This window comes from Rhinolophus hipposideros (genome assembly GCF_964194185.1).
Source record: "Rhinolophus hipposideros genome assembly, chromosome: 25".
NCBI classification, from domain to species: domain Eukaryota; kingdom Metazoa; phylum Chordata; class Mammalia; order Chiroptera; family Rhinolophidae; genus Rhinolophus; species Rhinolophus hipposideros.
In genome coordinates, this window is record NC_138071.1 from 29,846,514 (window position 1) to 29,862,797 (window position 16,284).

Sequence of the window (16,284 nt, forward strand, 5' to 3'; positions counted from 1 at the left end):
GAACAGATTCCAGGTGAGAGAAGTAAATCTAATAGGTCCCAGCTCTTGGTAGGTGAAGGAGCCTACTGAGCGCCCCCAAGACTGTGTCACTTTAGAGCTGCTCTGGGGGTTGGGCGACCCCTTGTAAAGCAGGAACGACCTTCTTGTAAAGCAAGAAGCAGGAACAGGAATGGAGCTGGCAGGCAAACTTGGGTAAGAGGAACAAGGCCCTGTATACAAAAGGGGAGACTATTCCTGAAGGTTCTAACCCGGGATCAGAACTCAGCTGATTTCAGTGTTCCTAAATGTAAGTTTTCATGAGAACTTAGTAAGTTTTCATAAGACCAGAACGATCTGCCTTTGTTAACTATGTTAAATGGAGGGGGAAAGGGTGGTTTTCGACCTAAAAGTGAAGTGTGCTTCTTTAATAGTAGTGTTCATAATTTTTTTCACTGAGAACATTCATTAGTCAAGAGTGGGAGAGATGGTGTCCTGTTTTTTAATTTGTTACTTATTAACATAGTGTTAGGATGACTTTACCTTCTCTTTAAGTAGATTGCTAATGTAAATATCATGTTCCCTGATTATATTTGTCTTAGGTCATGTCTTAATTTGTTCCCAAACTAAAACTAATCTGAAAATTATTGTTTCTTCTCTCCCTTTCCCCAATTCAAGGTCTATGGTACCACTGCTTCAGGTGATTTCAAGGGGTTCTCCCATGTCGTTTGAAGATTCTGGTCGTATCATCCCACTCTTTTACCTCTTTAGCTCCTTGTTTAGTCATTCACTAATTTCCATACATGATAATGAATTCTTCGGTGACCCAATAGAAGGTAAGAATTTTGAGTAATCAGTTTGTTACTGGCCCCATGGCCTATCGTTTTCATAGGTGATAGAACAATTTTTAAGCCTTTTAAGTCTTTCTGTGTGTTGAGAAATTAATAAAAAATTATGACAGAAGATTGGATTGTGGTTTTCAGTTGTAGGCCAGAGACAATCATCAATGATGCCGTTCACTTTAGAAGAGCTGATAGTGCTGTCTCGCTGCCTTCGAGACGCGTGCTTAGGGATCATCAAGCTGGCTTATCCAGAAACAAAACCGGAAGTCCGAGAAGAATACGTTACAGCGTTTCAAAGTATTGGAGTCACGACTAGTTCTGAAATGCAGCAGTGTATACAGATGGAACAAAAACGATGGATTCAGCTCTTTAAGGTACAGAGTTTATTTTTGTTTACTGAGGTCAAATAATGTACAACTGTGTTTTGACTTGACTCATTTCAGAAAACAAATACAGGTTCGTTTCAGGTGTCATTTTTAATTTACACAACTTGTAAAAATTAAGTCGTTTTCATTTTACATTTGCCTTCTTTTAAAACCTTATTTTTATATCATTACATTGCATCTTTTATAAATTGCCCTAAGTACTTTTAGTGACAAGGTATATATAGTATAAATAAAAAATTTTTTTAAATGTTTTCATTTTTCACTAAAAGATAGCCTATACAGATTTTATTTTTTTTAGTCTTTTAAGAAATTGATTAACAAAGGTGGACTAAAGTCATCAATTTAATGCAAGTTGGATATAAATTATTTTAAAATATCTTCATTTTTAACCATGCAGAAGGAGAATGTAGGAGTTAGTGTGGCTGGACTGTTGGCAGGAAACCACCGCCACTGAGAATATGACTGTTGGGGCAGAAAAAAAGAAAAGAAAAAGGGTGCTTGACTTCCCATGAAATTTCTGCAGCAAACACATCTAGTCAGCTAAAATCGCTCATTAAAGGAGTGAGAGCAGAAGAAATGCATTTTCCAAATTGAATGCTAGATTTACAGTCCGTTTAGTACCGGCGACCTCTCGCACAGTAATGTGCAGTTCGAGTCATCAGCTGTCCCTTCAGGTCTTTTATCACTGCTTTTGTCAAGCTATCTATTTAATTGAAAGAAGTTAATTGAATGAAAATGATCAACTAAGCTTGTATTAATATTGCTAATGGAACTTTCTTCTTGGCCATGTTTGGAGAGAGATGTCAAGCTAGACTTTAGGAAAGGCCCATTAATGCTTGCACTTAACCTGATGGGCTAATTAAGGACTGCTTATTCATCCGACGAGCACTGCACAGTCTCTATCCAGCCCGTTCTGCCTGATTTTACAACACATTTCACTGATGAGCACGGGCATTAGTGGCAGTGAGAGTAACTGATAATGTTGGGATTGCACCGAACACAGTACTAATGCATCCCTGAATTTATAATTTGTGCAGATTAATGTAATATATGTTTGCACAATTTATTTTAATTACCGATCTCTGTATTCCTAAGTAAATATGGAAGGTCACATGTTGAGCCCTTAATATATCCTTATTTAAAGATTGACCATTTTGCAACTTTTCTAAGTTAAAAATAAGCTGTCTTACCCATTTAAAACCTATAATTCTTATGTAAGCTTTTCCTGGATATGTGTATTATGGTACCATATGTGTTTTTCCTTAGGCTTTTAATTAAACTCTGGGATCTTTGTTAATAAAGCTTTCCATTATGTAGGATATCAGGCATTGTGTACAGTGTCAGATAATTTCATCATTTTATAGCACCTGTTGAGAATTTAATAATCTTCACACGACAGGCTTATCTTTAGGACCTGGAAATCTCTGGATTTAATAATGCCATGTATTTTACACCTGGCCCTGTTTTATTTTGCTTAAGCGTTAAGTGGAAATTTTGTGGTGAATTTTTTCTTATGCCTGAAATGACTTAGTACCACTTTATTAAGGATTTTAAGAATTAGGGTGAAACTTCACCTTTTTTGGTATCAATTGTTTTAGGTAAGACCTTCTGAGTTTAGAACAGAATTGTTTGAAGAGTATTTTGAACAGCATTCCTGTTCTTTGGAGAGAAAAAAATTTTTTTTTACTACCTGTTAATGAGCTAAGCCCTGAAAATAAGAAAAAAAAATTAAGGCATAATCGGAATAGAAAAGGTTTCAGCTGCTATTAGCTTTTTTTTAATATAGAAAAGATTATCTTTATGTGATGTAAGAATTTACCCCTCAGTTGTTGCTATGTGCCAGATAGCATTCTACAAGCTTTCCATTATTCACTCATTTAGTGCAGCAGCTTGTGAGGAAGACACTGGCATTAAGCGCATCTCACAGGTGAGGTCGCATGACCAGTAGGTGACAGAGCCATCATTTGATCTCAACTGCTCGTCTGTACTCCCCTCTGGAAAGCACTAAAATAAAATGTTAGTATTTTTTATGTCCTGGTGCCAAGTTGAGTTGAGGAATTCAAAGCAGAACCCACCAAAGAAGGTAAAAGCGTTTTGCCAGTGATTTTTTTTGCCTTCTGTTGATTGTGACACAATTGCAAATGATGAGACCCGACTCCTTCAGGCACCGACCATTTTCATTTTTCAGTCCTGTGCTGGTCCTCGAACTAATTTCTGTGAGAGGCTCTGCCGGCTGATCACAGGACATTGAGTTTTAAGTGGATAGAGTCATCTTTCTTTGTCACTGTGAGAGTGCAGGTCAGTTTCTAAGGCCTGCATCGACACTGCTAAAACAGTTGCTGCATTTATCAAGTTTATAAACTCCCGTGGAGTGTAATTTACAACTGTGATTGCTTCAGCCCCGGGAGGAGACAGGCGCTTCCGAATGAAGCCCTGGGCGGCCCCGATTGATGAGGGGCTCTGCGCCCTCCCGCACGCTTTCAGTCCAGAGCCACGTCATTGTGTAGGCTCTCGGGTGGGGTTTTCTGGTTTCAAAGCCGTTCAGAAGTTCGCAGTCAAATCGGGCGGAGCGCTGACTAACCCTGCCACACGTGCCCCATCACCTGTCAGTGGTGACCACGAGGCTCAAGCCACAGGCCGCGTGCTTTTCTGTCTTAGGGTTTTATTTGTTTTGGTTTTGACTGTAAAGTAAGATGGAAACATGCTGGTGAGCACTTGTCTTTAAAAATAAACCTTTTTAACAAGTGGTCGCTGAGGGCTGTGTAAAACGTGGTGAGCCTTTGGCAGCAGTAATCCATGTCAGACACATCATGACTTTTCTAGGTTAGGGGTTAGGGTGGCATTACTGTCACATATTCCATCACCCACTTGCTTCATCCCGGAACACTGACTCCACCCTCTGCTGGGGGAATCATAAGTGAGGCCAGACTTCCAGTGTCACTGTACAGTGAAAAGGACAGCCTTCCACTAATGACACTGAGAGAGAACAGAGTTGAGAGGTGGGTGCATTGGAGCACACAGGACGGAGAAAGGCGACTGCCGGTCCCCCGAGACGCTTGATTGATGGGGACACTCACTCAGGTCGCCTGTGAGATGATAATCTTGGAACTGGTGCTTTACCGGTTTTTCTTGTATTTCATTTTCACATATTCTTCATCATGGTATCAAAATCCTAGAAAGTCCTTATTTGATGGATATTTACCACATTGCACATTGGCCACATTTAAAGACCCATAAATTATATGCCGTGTCCTGTGTTTTGCATTGAACTATCTAAAGAATTTCCTTAGGTGTTTGATTTAACTTACCAGATTTTACGTATCAGATTTAAGATTAAAAAGAGATTCTTATATTATAATGTAATTTAGTCTACCAGGTGCCTTTCAAAATATGGATTATGTACTTTTTTGGTTGCAATAATGTAAATATCAGTGATCTTCATTCACAAATGTCATACTTGAACATCAGCAGCCTTAAGTAATACATACGTGTATATGCACACTTATTGCATGACAGAGTGTATGAAATGCTTAACCATGTCTCCCTCAGGTGATTGGTCAGGATTGCCTTGTGGTCCTCACAGCCAGTGATCGCAGACGTACAGTGATCTGTGAACAGTGCCTGGTCATTCATGACCTTGAGCTTGGACAGTTATTAAGTGTGCTCCATATGAGGAGTCTGTATGTTCCTGAGCAGTTATCTACTTATCTTGTTTTGCTTTTTGTAAAAAGATTTTATTGGGGAAGGGGAACAGGACTTTATTGGGGAACACCGTGTACTTCCAGGATTCTTTTCCAAGTCAAGTTGTTGTCCTTTCAGTGTTAGTTGTGGAGGGTGCCGTTCAGCTTCAAGCTGTTGTCCTTTCAGTCTTAGTTGTGGAGGGTGCAGCTCAGCTCCAGGTCCAGTTGCCGTTGCTAGTTGCTGGGGGCACAGACCACCATCCCTTGCGGGAGTTGAACAGGCAACCTTGTGGTTGAGAGGACTCGCTCCAACCAACTGAGCCATCTGGGAGCTCAGTGGCAGCTCAGCTCAAGGTGCCATGTTCAATCCTAGTTGCAGGGGGGCGCTGCCCACCATCCCTTGCGGGGCTCGAGGAATTGAACTGGCAACCTTGTGGTTGAGAGCCCACTGGCCCATGTGGGAATCAAACTGGCAGCCTTTGGAGTTAGGAGAACGGAGTTCCAACCGCCTGAGCCACTGGGCCGGCCCCTCTACTTACCTTTTTAATATTGGGGTTAAGGAAACCTGTTTACAGGTGTCACTTGTTTTTTAATTCAAATAGTAAATGATAGAGCATGTATGACAATTGTATGCATTTCTGAGTATTTACTTAAATAACTTCATTGGTTTTTGAGTAGGTATTTACTCTGAAGTTTAGCTGTAACATAGAAGAATATGAGATGGGGAAAAATGACAAATTAGTATAATCCTGTTGTAGTATATATGTATAACTATTGAAATCTGCTAAAATTGTATATTGAGCTAGGCACAGCTTGTTATTCCAGTGTTTGCTCGTTTGCTGTTTTATTTTACTTCATAACACACTGGTTCTTAAGTCTAACTGCGTAGTAGTCTCCTGGGAATCAGTGAAAAAGTTACCGACTGGTGTCACGGTAAAATGGGTGGTGGTGGTGGCAGCCTGTGAGGGCATTTATGACTTAGGCTCTGTTTAAGTGTAGAATTCTATAAGCCTTCAGTTTCGGGAGAGTCTTTTTAGTGGCCCTATCTGTGCCAGAAAATTTGATAAAATTAACTGAGAGAGAACTATCTTTTGGTCTCATTACTGGCTATCAATTGATTCAGCTTAAAACTGTTACTCTAGTTTTTCTTACCTTTAACAATCTTTAGTCGATTTATGTCATTTTTTTTAATGGTTACCTCCATAAACTTTGCTTTTTTGGTACTTGTACAGCGGTTGAGTTCATAATACTGAAATTGAATGTAGAGAAAAGGAATGTGTTTTAAAGGTGTTTTGACATCTCAGAATGGACTCAGTTAAATTTTCATGGTTTCTTAAAATGTGTATTTTACTTTAAAACTTAGAAGAAAAAATGTGTAAAATGAAGAAGGTAATGTTCTCAGTTGAATTTAAGATATAGGAGTTGACATTTATAAAAAAGTGTTTTGGACTGGATCCAGAGCTAGTGTTGCCAGATTTAGCAAATAAAAATGTATCACCTAGTTAAATTTGAATTTCAGATTAACAGATGCTTTTTTAAATATCAATATGTCCAGTGCAATATTTGGGACATGCTTACACTTTGAACAAAGCCATATTTGGGACATACCTATACTGAAAAATTGTTTGATGTTTCTCTGAAATTCAGATTTAAGTAGGTGTCCTGTATTTTCTCTGGGATTCTGTGCAGGCTCATGTTCAAGTTTGGTTTACCTTCAACTGCAGTTTGTTAAGATTCGCTTTTCCACAGTGACTGCTAGCTTGACATCCCTTCCAAAGCACTTTTGTATCTTCTTCTTTCTTCTCTCCCCCCCATTCTCCGCTTACCTCTCTTTTCTTTCTTTCTTTCTTTTTTTTTTTTTGAAAGAGGAACAGTGATCTAAGACATTTTATAAGTAATGTAAATTATGGTACTCATTGCTTCATAGACAGTTTAATGATGTTTATGACCTATGTAAAGTGTTCCCATAAACAGAGATTGCATGGAGATGAATGCCAGGAGGCAGATCCAGTTCTGTTTTCTGAGTTAGGCTGCCCTCATCCTGCCCCTGCGTGCCCTTGAGCAAGTTGCTTATCCTCAGTAAAGCTAAGTTTCCTCAACTGCACAGTGGGGATGATAAATTCATGAGCAGGTCAAGATTCAAGGGGCTGATACATGGAAGCCTTAAGTCATAAGTGGGTGCAGCTAAATAAATACACACAAGTACGAGTATTTGTTGGAAACCATGTCTTTTGTTAAGTTGTGGGGTATTATGGGTAAATTGCAGCACAATGCCTGTTAGCTCTGAACTCCTAAAATACCAGTGTGATTGGTTATGAAAATGGAAGGTAAGACATTATTATGTTCTTCATACAGAGCAGCTGTGCTGCCATCTTCACTGCACAGAGGGCACGTGCTGCTCTGTGTGGATGGAGCTACGCTTACCCGAGACCCAGAGCTCCCTGGGGTTCAGTCTTCCTTTGGAGAGCACATCTGAGAGACAACCAAGGATTAAGTCACTGGGCCCATGGCCACACTGTCGTGACCAGCAGTTAGCCAGGCAGAACCCACACCAGGCGCTCCTCCGTCTCCTGGGGCTGCCCTGGAAAGCAGAGGTCATAAAACACTGTTTCTGCGGAGACTCAGCCCTGCAGTCACAGCAGAGTCCAGGGTTAAGACGCCACCCCGAGTACTTACCTGAGCTCATCCCTGCTCGTTCACAAAGCCTGTCACCATGGTATTGTGACAGGCTTTAAAATGCCACCGCTGAACTGGTAAGAAATATCTACCATGTTTCCCCGAAAATAAGACCGGGTCTTATATTAATTTTTGCTGCAAAAAATGCATTGGGGCTTATGTTCAGGGGATGTCATTCTGAAAACTCATGCTAGGCCTTATTTTCCGGGAAACACGGTACATGTTAAAAAGCTGTATTGTAGATCCTGAGAGGTTCTTAGGCAGCTTTGTGTGCACGACCGAACGACTCAAGGTCTGCTTTTCTGTCCGTGGGCGTGTCATCCAGGCGGTGTCTGCATTACAGGGCCTTTCTCTCCCACTTGTGTTGGACACACAGAACTTCTGGTATTCCCAGAGGCCAGGATTTGCACGTTGTTTGTATTTCTGTAGTGTATAGATGCTACAGTGTAGGGTTTTCAAGGGAAATCTCTATTAACAATCGAGATTTTGCAATCTTGCTTGCCCAGTGGATGTATTTGGAAATTAATCACATCACTTAATTTTATTATTCCTATCCAAGTTATATTGTATCCAAATTGTATTTTACTTAACTAAATGGAAGCTGCACACAAGCCTGGCTTACTTTCTCAGAAACACCATCGCAGTTTTACTTTAACTACATAATGGTTGTCTGATCAGATCCTGCTTGTAACGATTTAAAACTTTGGATTTACAATTTTATGTTGGTTTATCTTTGTTTATGACAATACATTTCTATTTAATATGAAACTTCAGTTCTTTTTAAATAGTGCCGTTCGATCTCTTCAATCATCAGTTACAGAACTGACATTCACTGATCCCACATCAGTCCTCACGTCCCTCCAGGTTCCAGTAGTTCGTTGGGTTCTGTTTGCAGCAGCTTGCTGCACAGCCACACCTCTGTGCACACCTCAGCCACACTACTGCTTGTTGGCAAAACCATGTAGGCCTAAGCTGACTGGAAGTGTGGGTGGGCCGGACCCAGGGGAGGTCAGGCAGGAAATTGCACTGAAGTCTGTGTGGAGGTGCAGTGGGGAGTAGACCTGACTCCAGAGGCTGCCAGAAGGGAAATATTGAAACCATTTCTCTTGTTGGAAGGTGGGAGAGATGTGTCTAGGATAGTTCCTTTCCCCCCCAGCGCCCTTAATACAGTGTTTTTCAGAAAAAAACAGAAATGGTGTTTGGCCATTTCGGGAAAAAGTTTTATAAAATCGCTCTACTTAGGAAACGTCTTTCATTATAGCTCCAATGAGTTAGTACATTCCAAATTTGTGTTTCAGAACTTCATTACTGTCTCCCTTATAGTTTTAAAACATCAAGCTTTGCGCATATTTCTGTTAACTTTTCTCTCTTTGTTGGCAGTAACTAACTGCTTTGTACTTGAAACTCATTCTTGCGACCATAGAATGAGACCCTTTTCTGTAAACTGGTGTGGTGACCTGGGCCAGGCCTTGGTCCCCAAAGCTCCTGTGCCCTCGGGCGTTTAGGTGACAAAACACACCATGGCCTTTGCCCTCTACCTGGGGCTCTTCCTGAGCTCGTTGATGTGACCTGGCCCTTTTCTTCTTCTGCAGGTTATCACCAACCTAGTGAAGATGTTGAAGTCCAGAGATACCAGGAGAAAGTTTTGCCCTCCAAATCACTGGCTATCAGAGCAAGAAGACATCAAAGCAGATAAGGTGTTACTGAAAGAGCTTTTCAGTAGTTTTCATTAACAGATTTTTGTTAGCTAGAATAAATCTTTTAAAATTGTTTAATATATTACTTATTACATAACTAAATATTAACAGTCAAGGGTTAAGGAGTTAAACCTTTAAATATTAACTCTTAGGTCACAGAATATATAGCAACACCATTGACGAAAATGTACATCCTGGGTTTAATAATTTTATTTTGCTTTTTAACTACAATTATGTTGAAGCCTGATGGTTCTTTTTTATGGCTAGAAAAGATTTTGCTTTTATTAGTATTAATTAACAATATATATTTAGTACATAAAAGAAGTGTTTTCCCTTGATTTTCTAAAGGAACAAAGTTGAATATTGTATGACTAAGATTTAGATCTAAAGTAGATTCAATAGTATAATATATCTTTAAAATTTTAAATAATAATAACAAAGGACTTGAGGTGTTTCATTTTTGTTTGTCAGAAAAAGGCATGATTAGATTCATTTGTTTGTCAGAAAAAGGCATGATTAGATTCATTTCGAAATCTTGGGAGTGGGGTAGAGGGGAGGGTATGGAAGAAACAAGATTGCAGAAACCTTAAAGAAAGCAGGAGTGTTGTAGAACGTTTCAGAAGCACTGCTGTGTCCATACGAGCTGCTTATGTTTACAGTAAGCACGTGGCTGCTAGCCTGTGCACTGAGCAGGCTGAGCCTCCGTGACAGATCCGAGACCACTGAGCCCCACCAGGGCCCTGCTCGGCAGCGTTCCCTGAAAAGAAGCGTCATGGGCACGATGGTCAGTCCTGGATCTGAACAAGACGGGTGGGGAGTGCTTGTCACTGGAGAGCAGGGGAGCCCAGGAAACTTCGGGAGCCGGCCAGGGGTCTGGCAGAGGTGGATAGTGAGCAGCAGGCAAACGGGCACAGTGGGCCAAACCTCAGACATGTTTGGTCTGTGGGTTCATGAGACTCCAGGAAAAAGAACCTCATCGGCCTTTTTGTAGGATGCAAAGCAACGATGTCATCATTTTGAACACAGGTTTGGAAAAAAGGAGTCACGCATTTAGCCTGCCTTTCCTTTATTCCTCGAGCTAACCAGGTAGCTGATGACGAGAGAGCCTTCTCGATGTAGACGTATTCCAGCTAATCACACACGCAGAAGGAATTTCCGAACTAGAATCTCACTATACTCTGCAGGCTCTGATGAAGTAAACAGCCTGCGCGGTGCCAGTCAGAGTTTATTTTACTCTGGGTCTGCTGAGACCGTGCTTGAAGCCCCAGGAGCAGGGTCACTGCTGCCTCCCTACTCCAGAAAGTTTTGCTACAGAAAAAGTGTTGCCTGAACCAAACAGTGCGTCTAGTGTGTAATTGATTCATGTTATGGCGCAAATTCTTGACCTAATCACTGATTATAACATGTAGTCCACAGACCTGCAGCATCCAAACACACGTGCCTCTTAAGGAAAGAACATGTACCACCCGGAAGTGTTCTGCCCAAATCTCTAACCTGAATGTGACAAATCGTCCAGACATAACTACAAATCGATAGGAAGTGGAGGGGCTAGAAGTGCGTGTTCGATAACCCCAAGAGGTGCAACTCCCGGTAGTTCACTCCAGATGGTAGGAGGTACTGCAGGCCACATGATTCTGCTGCTTCACCAGAAACTACAAGGGCAAAAATAAGGGTTGAGGGGAATTGACAGATTAAAAGAATTTAAGGTACAGTGTACGTACTACACCAACCTTATTTGGATACTACGTAATTCAAACAAAATAATTTTTAGAAAATTATGAGGAAGTGATTATTTGGTAATAGTAAGAAATTGTTAATTTTTAAGCGTGATATGTGTTTCTTTGTAAAGCGATCGTATCATGATTATTTACTATGTCCAGACAATACACTGTAAAAGTGTGAAAGGACGGCCAGCATAGGACAGAGGACATGAAAGGCCACTTAAAAGGACATGAGGTCTAAGAGAGGAACGTAGCGAACTCTAGACACATGTAAAGTACCGATGAGTTCCCGTGTGTGTTCCACGAGAAAGTGCTAGCACACAGGCAGCACTAAGCAAAGGCTGTGGTCCCACAGGTCACCCAGCTCTACGTGCCTGCCTCCAGACACGTGTGGCGCTTCCGGCGGATGGGGCGCATAGGTCCCCTGCAGTCTACCCTGGATGGTGAGTCTCGGGCCTTGCGCTTCCCTCTCGAGTGTGATTTCCATACTGTGCAACACATCTCCTTCCGTACTGTTCTGTGAGCCTGAAACCATGTGCTCTGCAGCCAGCCTCACCCGCCCCAGCCCCGCAGCCATGGCTGGCCTTTGTTTCTATAGCTTTGCCTTCTCTGGAATGTCTGACATCGGGCCATAGAGTGGATAGCCTTGTGAGTCTGGAAAGGAAAGTAACTGAGGTTTTCAATGTGTCATAGTGGGTCTGGAGTCCCCGCCACTGTCTGTATCTGAGGAAAGACAGCTCGCCATCCTGACAGAACTGCCCTTTGTGGTTCCGTTTGAGGAACGCGTAAAGGTAGGCAATTTAGTCTCTTTATCGATTGGCTGAGAGAGTCTTATTAATACCATTGCACTGTTAAGAACTGACACCAATGAAAAATCTCAAAAGTTGCTTAGTGCCCAGCTAATTATGTAACTTACATTTTCTCATTAGATTGTAATAGTTGACAATGATTTATAAAAGTGTAATGCAACCAAATATCTGTGCAAACTTGAAATATTTTTTCCTTAGTTGTAACTAGTTAAAAGGCTTGTTATACTATTGTTTTCTTATAATGGGAGTATAAGGTCCTTTTTGTCTAGTAAATTATACATTATTTTTGAAAATCCAGGTTCTTTGAAAAGATATGTTATGTACATTGTTAAAGTTATTTATAAAACTACTTTTTTATTATGTTAAATAATAATGTTTATGTTAAAAACACTAAACTTATTTATAAAACACAAAAAGATGGACAGGTATCTTAATTTCTTGCCTGGTGATTTTTGACTAATGTACAAAAGTCTTCATTTACATTCATCTGTTTCCAAATGTAATTTAAAATGTTTTCTTTGTATTCACCAACTTAGCAAATTTTACTAGGCTCTATTCTTAGGTCATGGCTTCAAGGGGGGATGTTTTAGGCTTGCCCGTTCTTTTTACAGGATGAACACAAGAATGAGTTCCTTTTAAAGCTCTTAATGTTTCTTCATTAAAACGAATACACATGCATATATGATCTTGCATAATTCCTGAGCTCCCTCTGCTGGATTTTTAGTGTCAAAAAATATTACTTGAATTTTATCATTATGGAGATACCCCTACTAATATTCAGACACTTTACAAAGCTATTTTTCTTCTTTGCACCACCTGGGTTTTTATAAAGGGTTTGCAGAAAAAATACTAAAAATATACTATAGTATGGAATTTTAAAAATTTGTAAAATGGGAAAAGGAGCAATGTTACAAATGCACCTTGGCCTTTAAAACAGTTTCAGAATTTATGGAGATACAAAAGTTAAGGTTTAGTTCTGATTAGTTTTTCTTTTGGTTGCTTATGGTTATAACAAAAAGTCTGTTGTCTCAAATAACCTTACAACTTCCCCTGTTAGATCTTTCAAAGGTTGATTTATGCCGATAAGCAAGAAGTTCAAGGAGATGGTCCATTTCTGGATGGAATTAATGTCACAATAAGAAGAAATTATATTTATGAAGATGCTTATGACAAACTTTCCCCAGAAAATGGTATGTATAATTCTCTCTGTGTGTATGCATATGGCTGGGAGACGCTGGGGAATTATTTTAGGAAAAGGTAATCATTAACAAATTAGTGTTGGTCATCTTGTTCAGTAATGACTTTTCAAACTGAAATACAGTAGATCAAATTTAGGAGGTGTATATTATCAAATAATATTCCTAAGATTGACAAATAATTATTGCAACACAAGCCTTTCAAATGCTGGGTTTTTTTTTGTTTTGTTTTGTTTTTGTTTTTGTTTTTTTTGTTTTTTTTTTTTTTTGGTTGTTGAGAGCCCACTGGCCCATGTGGGAATCGAACCGGCAGCCTTCGGAGTTAGGAGCATGGAGCTCTAACTGCCTGCGCCACCGGGCCGGCCCGCTGGGGTTTTTTTAAAGCAAGAAAACCCATCTGTTCCCCTAAATGTCTGTCTCTAAAATTGAGTTGACAACCTATAATTCTAAAAATGTGGATGGACAGCCATTTACATTGTGTATTTTGGATATGACTGTTTATGTAAATATTATAAATTGTAAGCCAAATTAAATACACTAAACTAATTGCCATTGCAATCTAAATTTCTTTATAGAAAGATAGTGTGCTTTGATGACAGTGCTATTAGATAAAAAGGAATTCTATTGTAGCAGTAATTTGGACAGCATTTAGAGGTCAGTGACACATTTTGTCTTACGTTAATATTTGACACTTTGTGTTAAAGTTTTATTATTACTCATTTATATATTAATAATTTTAACTTCGGAACGTGGAATTTGTGATGTTGCAATAAATCGATGTTAAATCAATGCAGGAGATGAAAAGCGGAAGCTTGGCAGGATCAGGGTCACAGGTGTGGGAGACGGTGGGAGGTTGTCAGGAGTGGAATAATAGTTGCTTTTTTTTCTATTGGAGCAATTTAATTTTCTTCTAGGGAAGCAAAACCTCTTGTTTCAAATACGTTTTTTTTTTCCCTTCGCTTAAAGAGCTAACTTTTTCATACTGTGGGCACAATGGAGGGAGGCTGCCATCACGGGTTTCCTCGCTGTGCTCAGGTTCCGTGTACACGTTCTTGTTTTTCACATCATTCAGTGTTGTCATTTAATCTGTGCCCAAGCCCTCTGAAGCCAGATACCATGAACTGAGACAGTTTGAAGTCACATCTGCCCACGGGTACTGCACTCTGCAGAGTACCAGGTCACTTTTGCCCAGGACACTGTGTTTCCAACATGTTGTGCATGAATGAGGCAGAAATCAGGCATTCTGACTCCTAGTTGAACATACTTTTGGAAAAAGCAGTAGTTCTCCCTCTTTTGGGAGCCACAGCGCCCCGTAAATCCGCTGGAGTAACAACGGTGTTGTGTTGTTGTGTTAGCAGTTCTCACACGGGTCCCACGTGACCAGCAGCCTCCCGGTCCAGGTCAGAGCCATCCTTACCTTCATCAGCTCACACAGCTGCTGCTCAGGGATGTCTGTTGAATCGTGATTGGTCTTGGGGAGAGCACAGTAGCTCTAACGAAAGGATCGATTCGCAGACGGTGGGCACAGTGTTCAGAGAAGAGCTGACATGTACTTCATGGTGGAGGGGGGAGTGGAGCCAGGACTCAGGAGAGGGGACAAGCCCTACCGGTGCTGTCACAGCTGATGGAGGGCGTGCGTGTCCCAGACTCTGCACCTGGTGGACTGCGACTTCTCCAGGCGCGGGAGTGCGTGAGCGCTAAGGCTGGCGTCAGGCCTGTGCTTCTCAGTGACGGAGAACGATTTCATGCAGACAGCACGCGCAGCGGTAACAAGCCCGAATTGCCTGGTGTGTCCCTAAGCTTATAAAGTATTCAAAAGTTGATCATACTCCAAATTCCTAAGTGCAGGCTGATAATTGCGCTGAGTTTAAAGGATTTGGGGGAAAAAAACTCATAATATTTTGTTCTAATGCTTGAAATCTTTACAGATGTTCTCTAATTCAGGCCTTATTAATAAGAATTTTTAAACCGTGTGTTAAAGTTGTTTGATATTTTGTTAGGCAAATTAATGAAATTACACATCTCAGAATGTTTAATTTACTTATGGGAAATCGGTCTGAAGTGCTCTGTTGACCGATCGTTTACATATAATCAATTAATATGATGATTCCATATATCATCTAGTCATTAAAGCCAGTCCACCTTTTGTGGACACTCAGTACCTCACACCCTCTGAGGACAATTTCCTGCAGTGTGGGTGTCCATCACAAGTGGGTGACGGCTGGGACTCAGAGAAGTTGAGTGACTTCTCTTTGCAGTCAGGAGCTAAGCAAACAGTAACACGAGGCCTGGCACCGTGACCCCCACATGGTCATTGCAGCATTTTCCCTGGGTAGCAGCGTCGGTTGGTCCTTGATTTCTCCATGTGCAGCGATGATCATACTCCTTCTTGGGCCGTTGTAAGGATTACGGTCGTCCGCCACCGTGGGCCCCAGGTGTCATTCACAGTCATGGGTTCATTCACTGGCACTGGTGTTGAATTTGGCTGTAGCCTTTCCCTCAGGGCCTCAGTCATGTGTGCTTTGTGTGCTGCTCGGTTATGTTTTCTTTCGTTTCATGGGCAGGATTTATTACAGTGTTTTCCAGAAGAAGAAATGACACTAGGGTAGAATCGAAGTGATATTTCACTTAGGTCTTTCTGCAGGAACCTACTGTGTAAGTAGGTGTTTTAAATGCGTGCTTGGACCATAGCAGAGGCACACGCCTAAAAGGCCAGCTGGGGGTCTGAGACGCTCTGTGCTGTCAAGTTCTGCTCTTCATGGCATTGAGGTTCCAAGAGCCAGACTCTTGGTCTAGCCGTGAGGGAAGGGGATGAGTTCCTGGGAGACAGTGACCCCCACGTAGAATATGAGTCCCACGGTTTGAACGAGAGGGCTAAAAGATGGACCATGGTTGAGCATTTCTCATTTACACGATTTTTACAAAACCTGCTGCTAACTGCTGACAGTCATCTTGAGAAATATTACAAGTGACAAATCAGTGCCTAGAGTTAGTTCATCCTTAAAACTGGGTAGTAAGAGGATACGTGTAAAGGTGAGAAATCCCCAGCTACATTTCTGTGTTACATCTATAATTATCTGCTTAGATTTCATTTGACATATCTAGAACTTGAGATTGAACCTATTTTGTAATGGTATCAATCAAAATAGTAGCTGCACATAAGTGGAATTGAATCATCAGAGGAAAGCATGTTCTTTGTGTAAATAAGTATAGTTAAATTTCAAAAGTCAAAGAGAATGTGTTTTAGTAGAAAAGATCCTCTGCCTTGCAGCCAATTAGACATACGTTTAAATCCGTTCTT

At 40.8% G+C, this 16,284-nt stretch overlaps 1 protein-coding gene across 2 annotated transcripts in view; it reads left to right on the forward strand.

The window, feature by feature from the left end:
* Positions 1-16,284, forward strand: part of UBE3C (ubiquitin protein ligase E3C) — an 82,036-nt gene that overhangs the window by 35,443 nt on the left and 30,309 nt on the right. For both annotated transcript variants that reach the window (XM_081038134.1, XM_081038135.1), the window contains exons 12-17: positions 655-812; positions 960-1,192; positions 9,153-9,257; positions 11,334-11,421; positions 11,672-11,769; positions 12,845-12,977. In XM_081038134.1, coding sequence (XP_080894260.1) covers positions 655-812; positions 960-1,192; positions 9,153-9,257; positions 11,334-11,421; positions 11,672-11,769; positions 12,845-12,977 — 815 coding nt within the window. The remainder of the gene's footprint in view (positions 1-654; positions 813-959; positions 1,193-9,152; positions 9,258-11,333; positions 11,422-11,671; positions 11,770-12,844; positions 12,978-16,284) is intronic.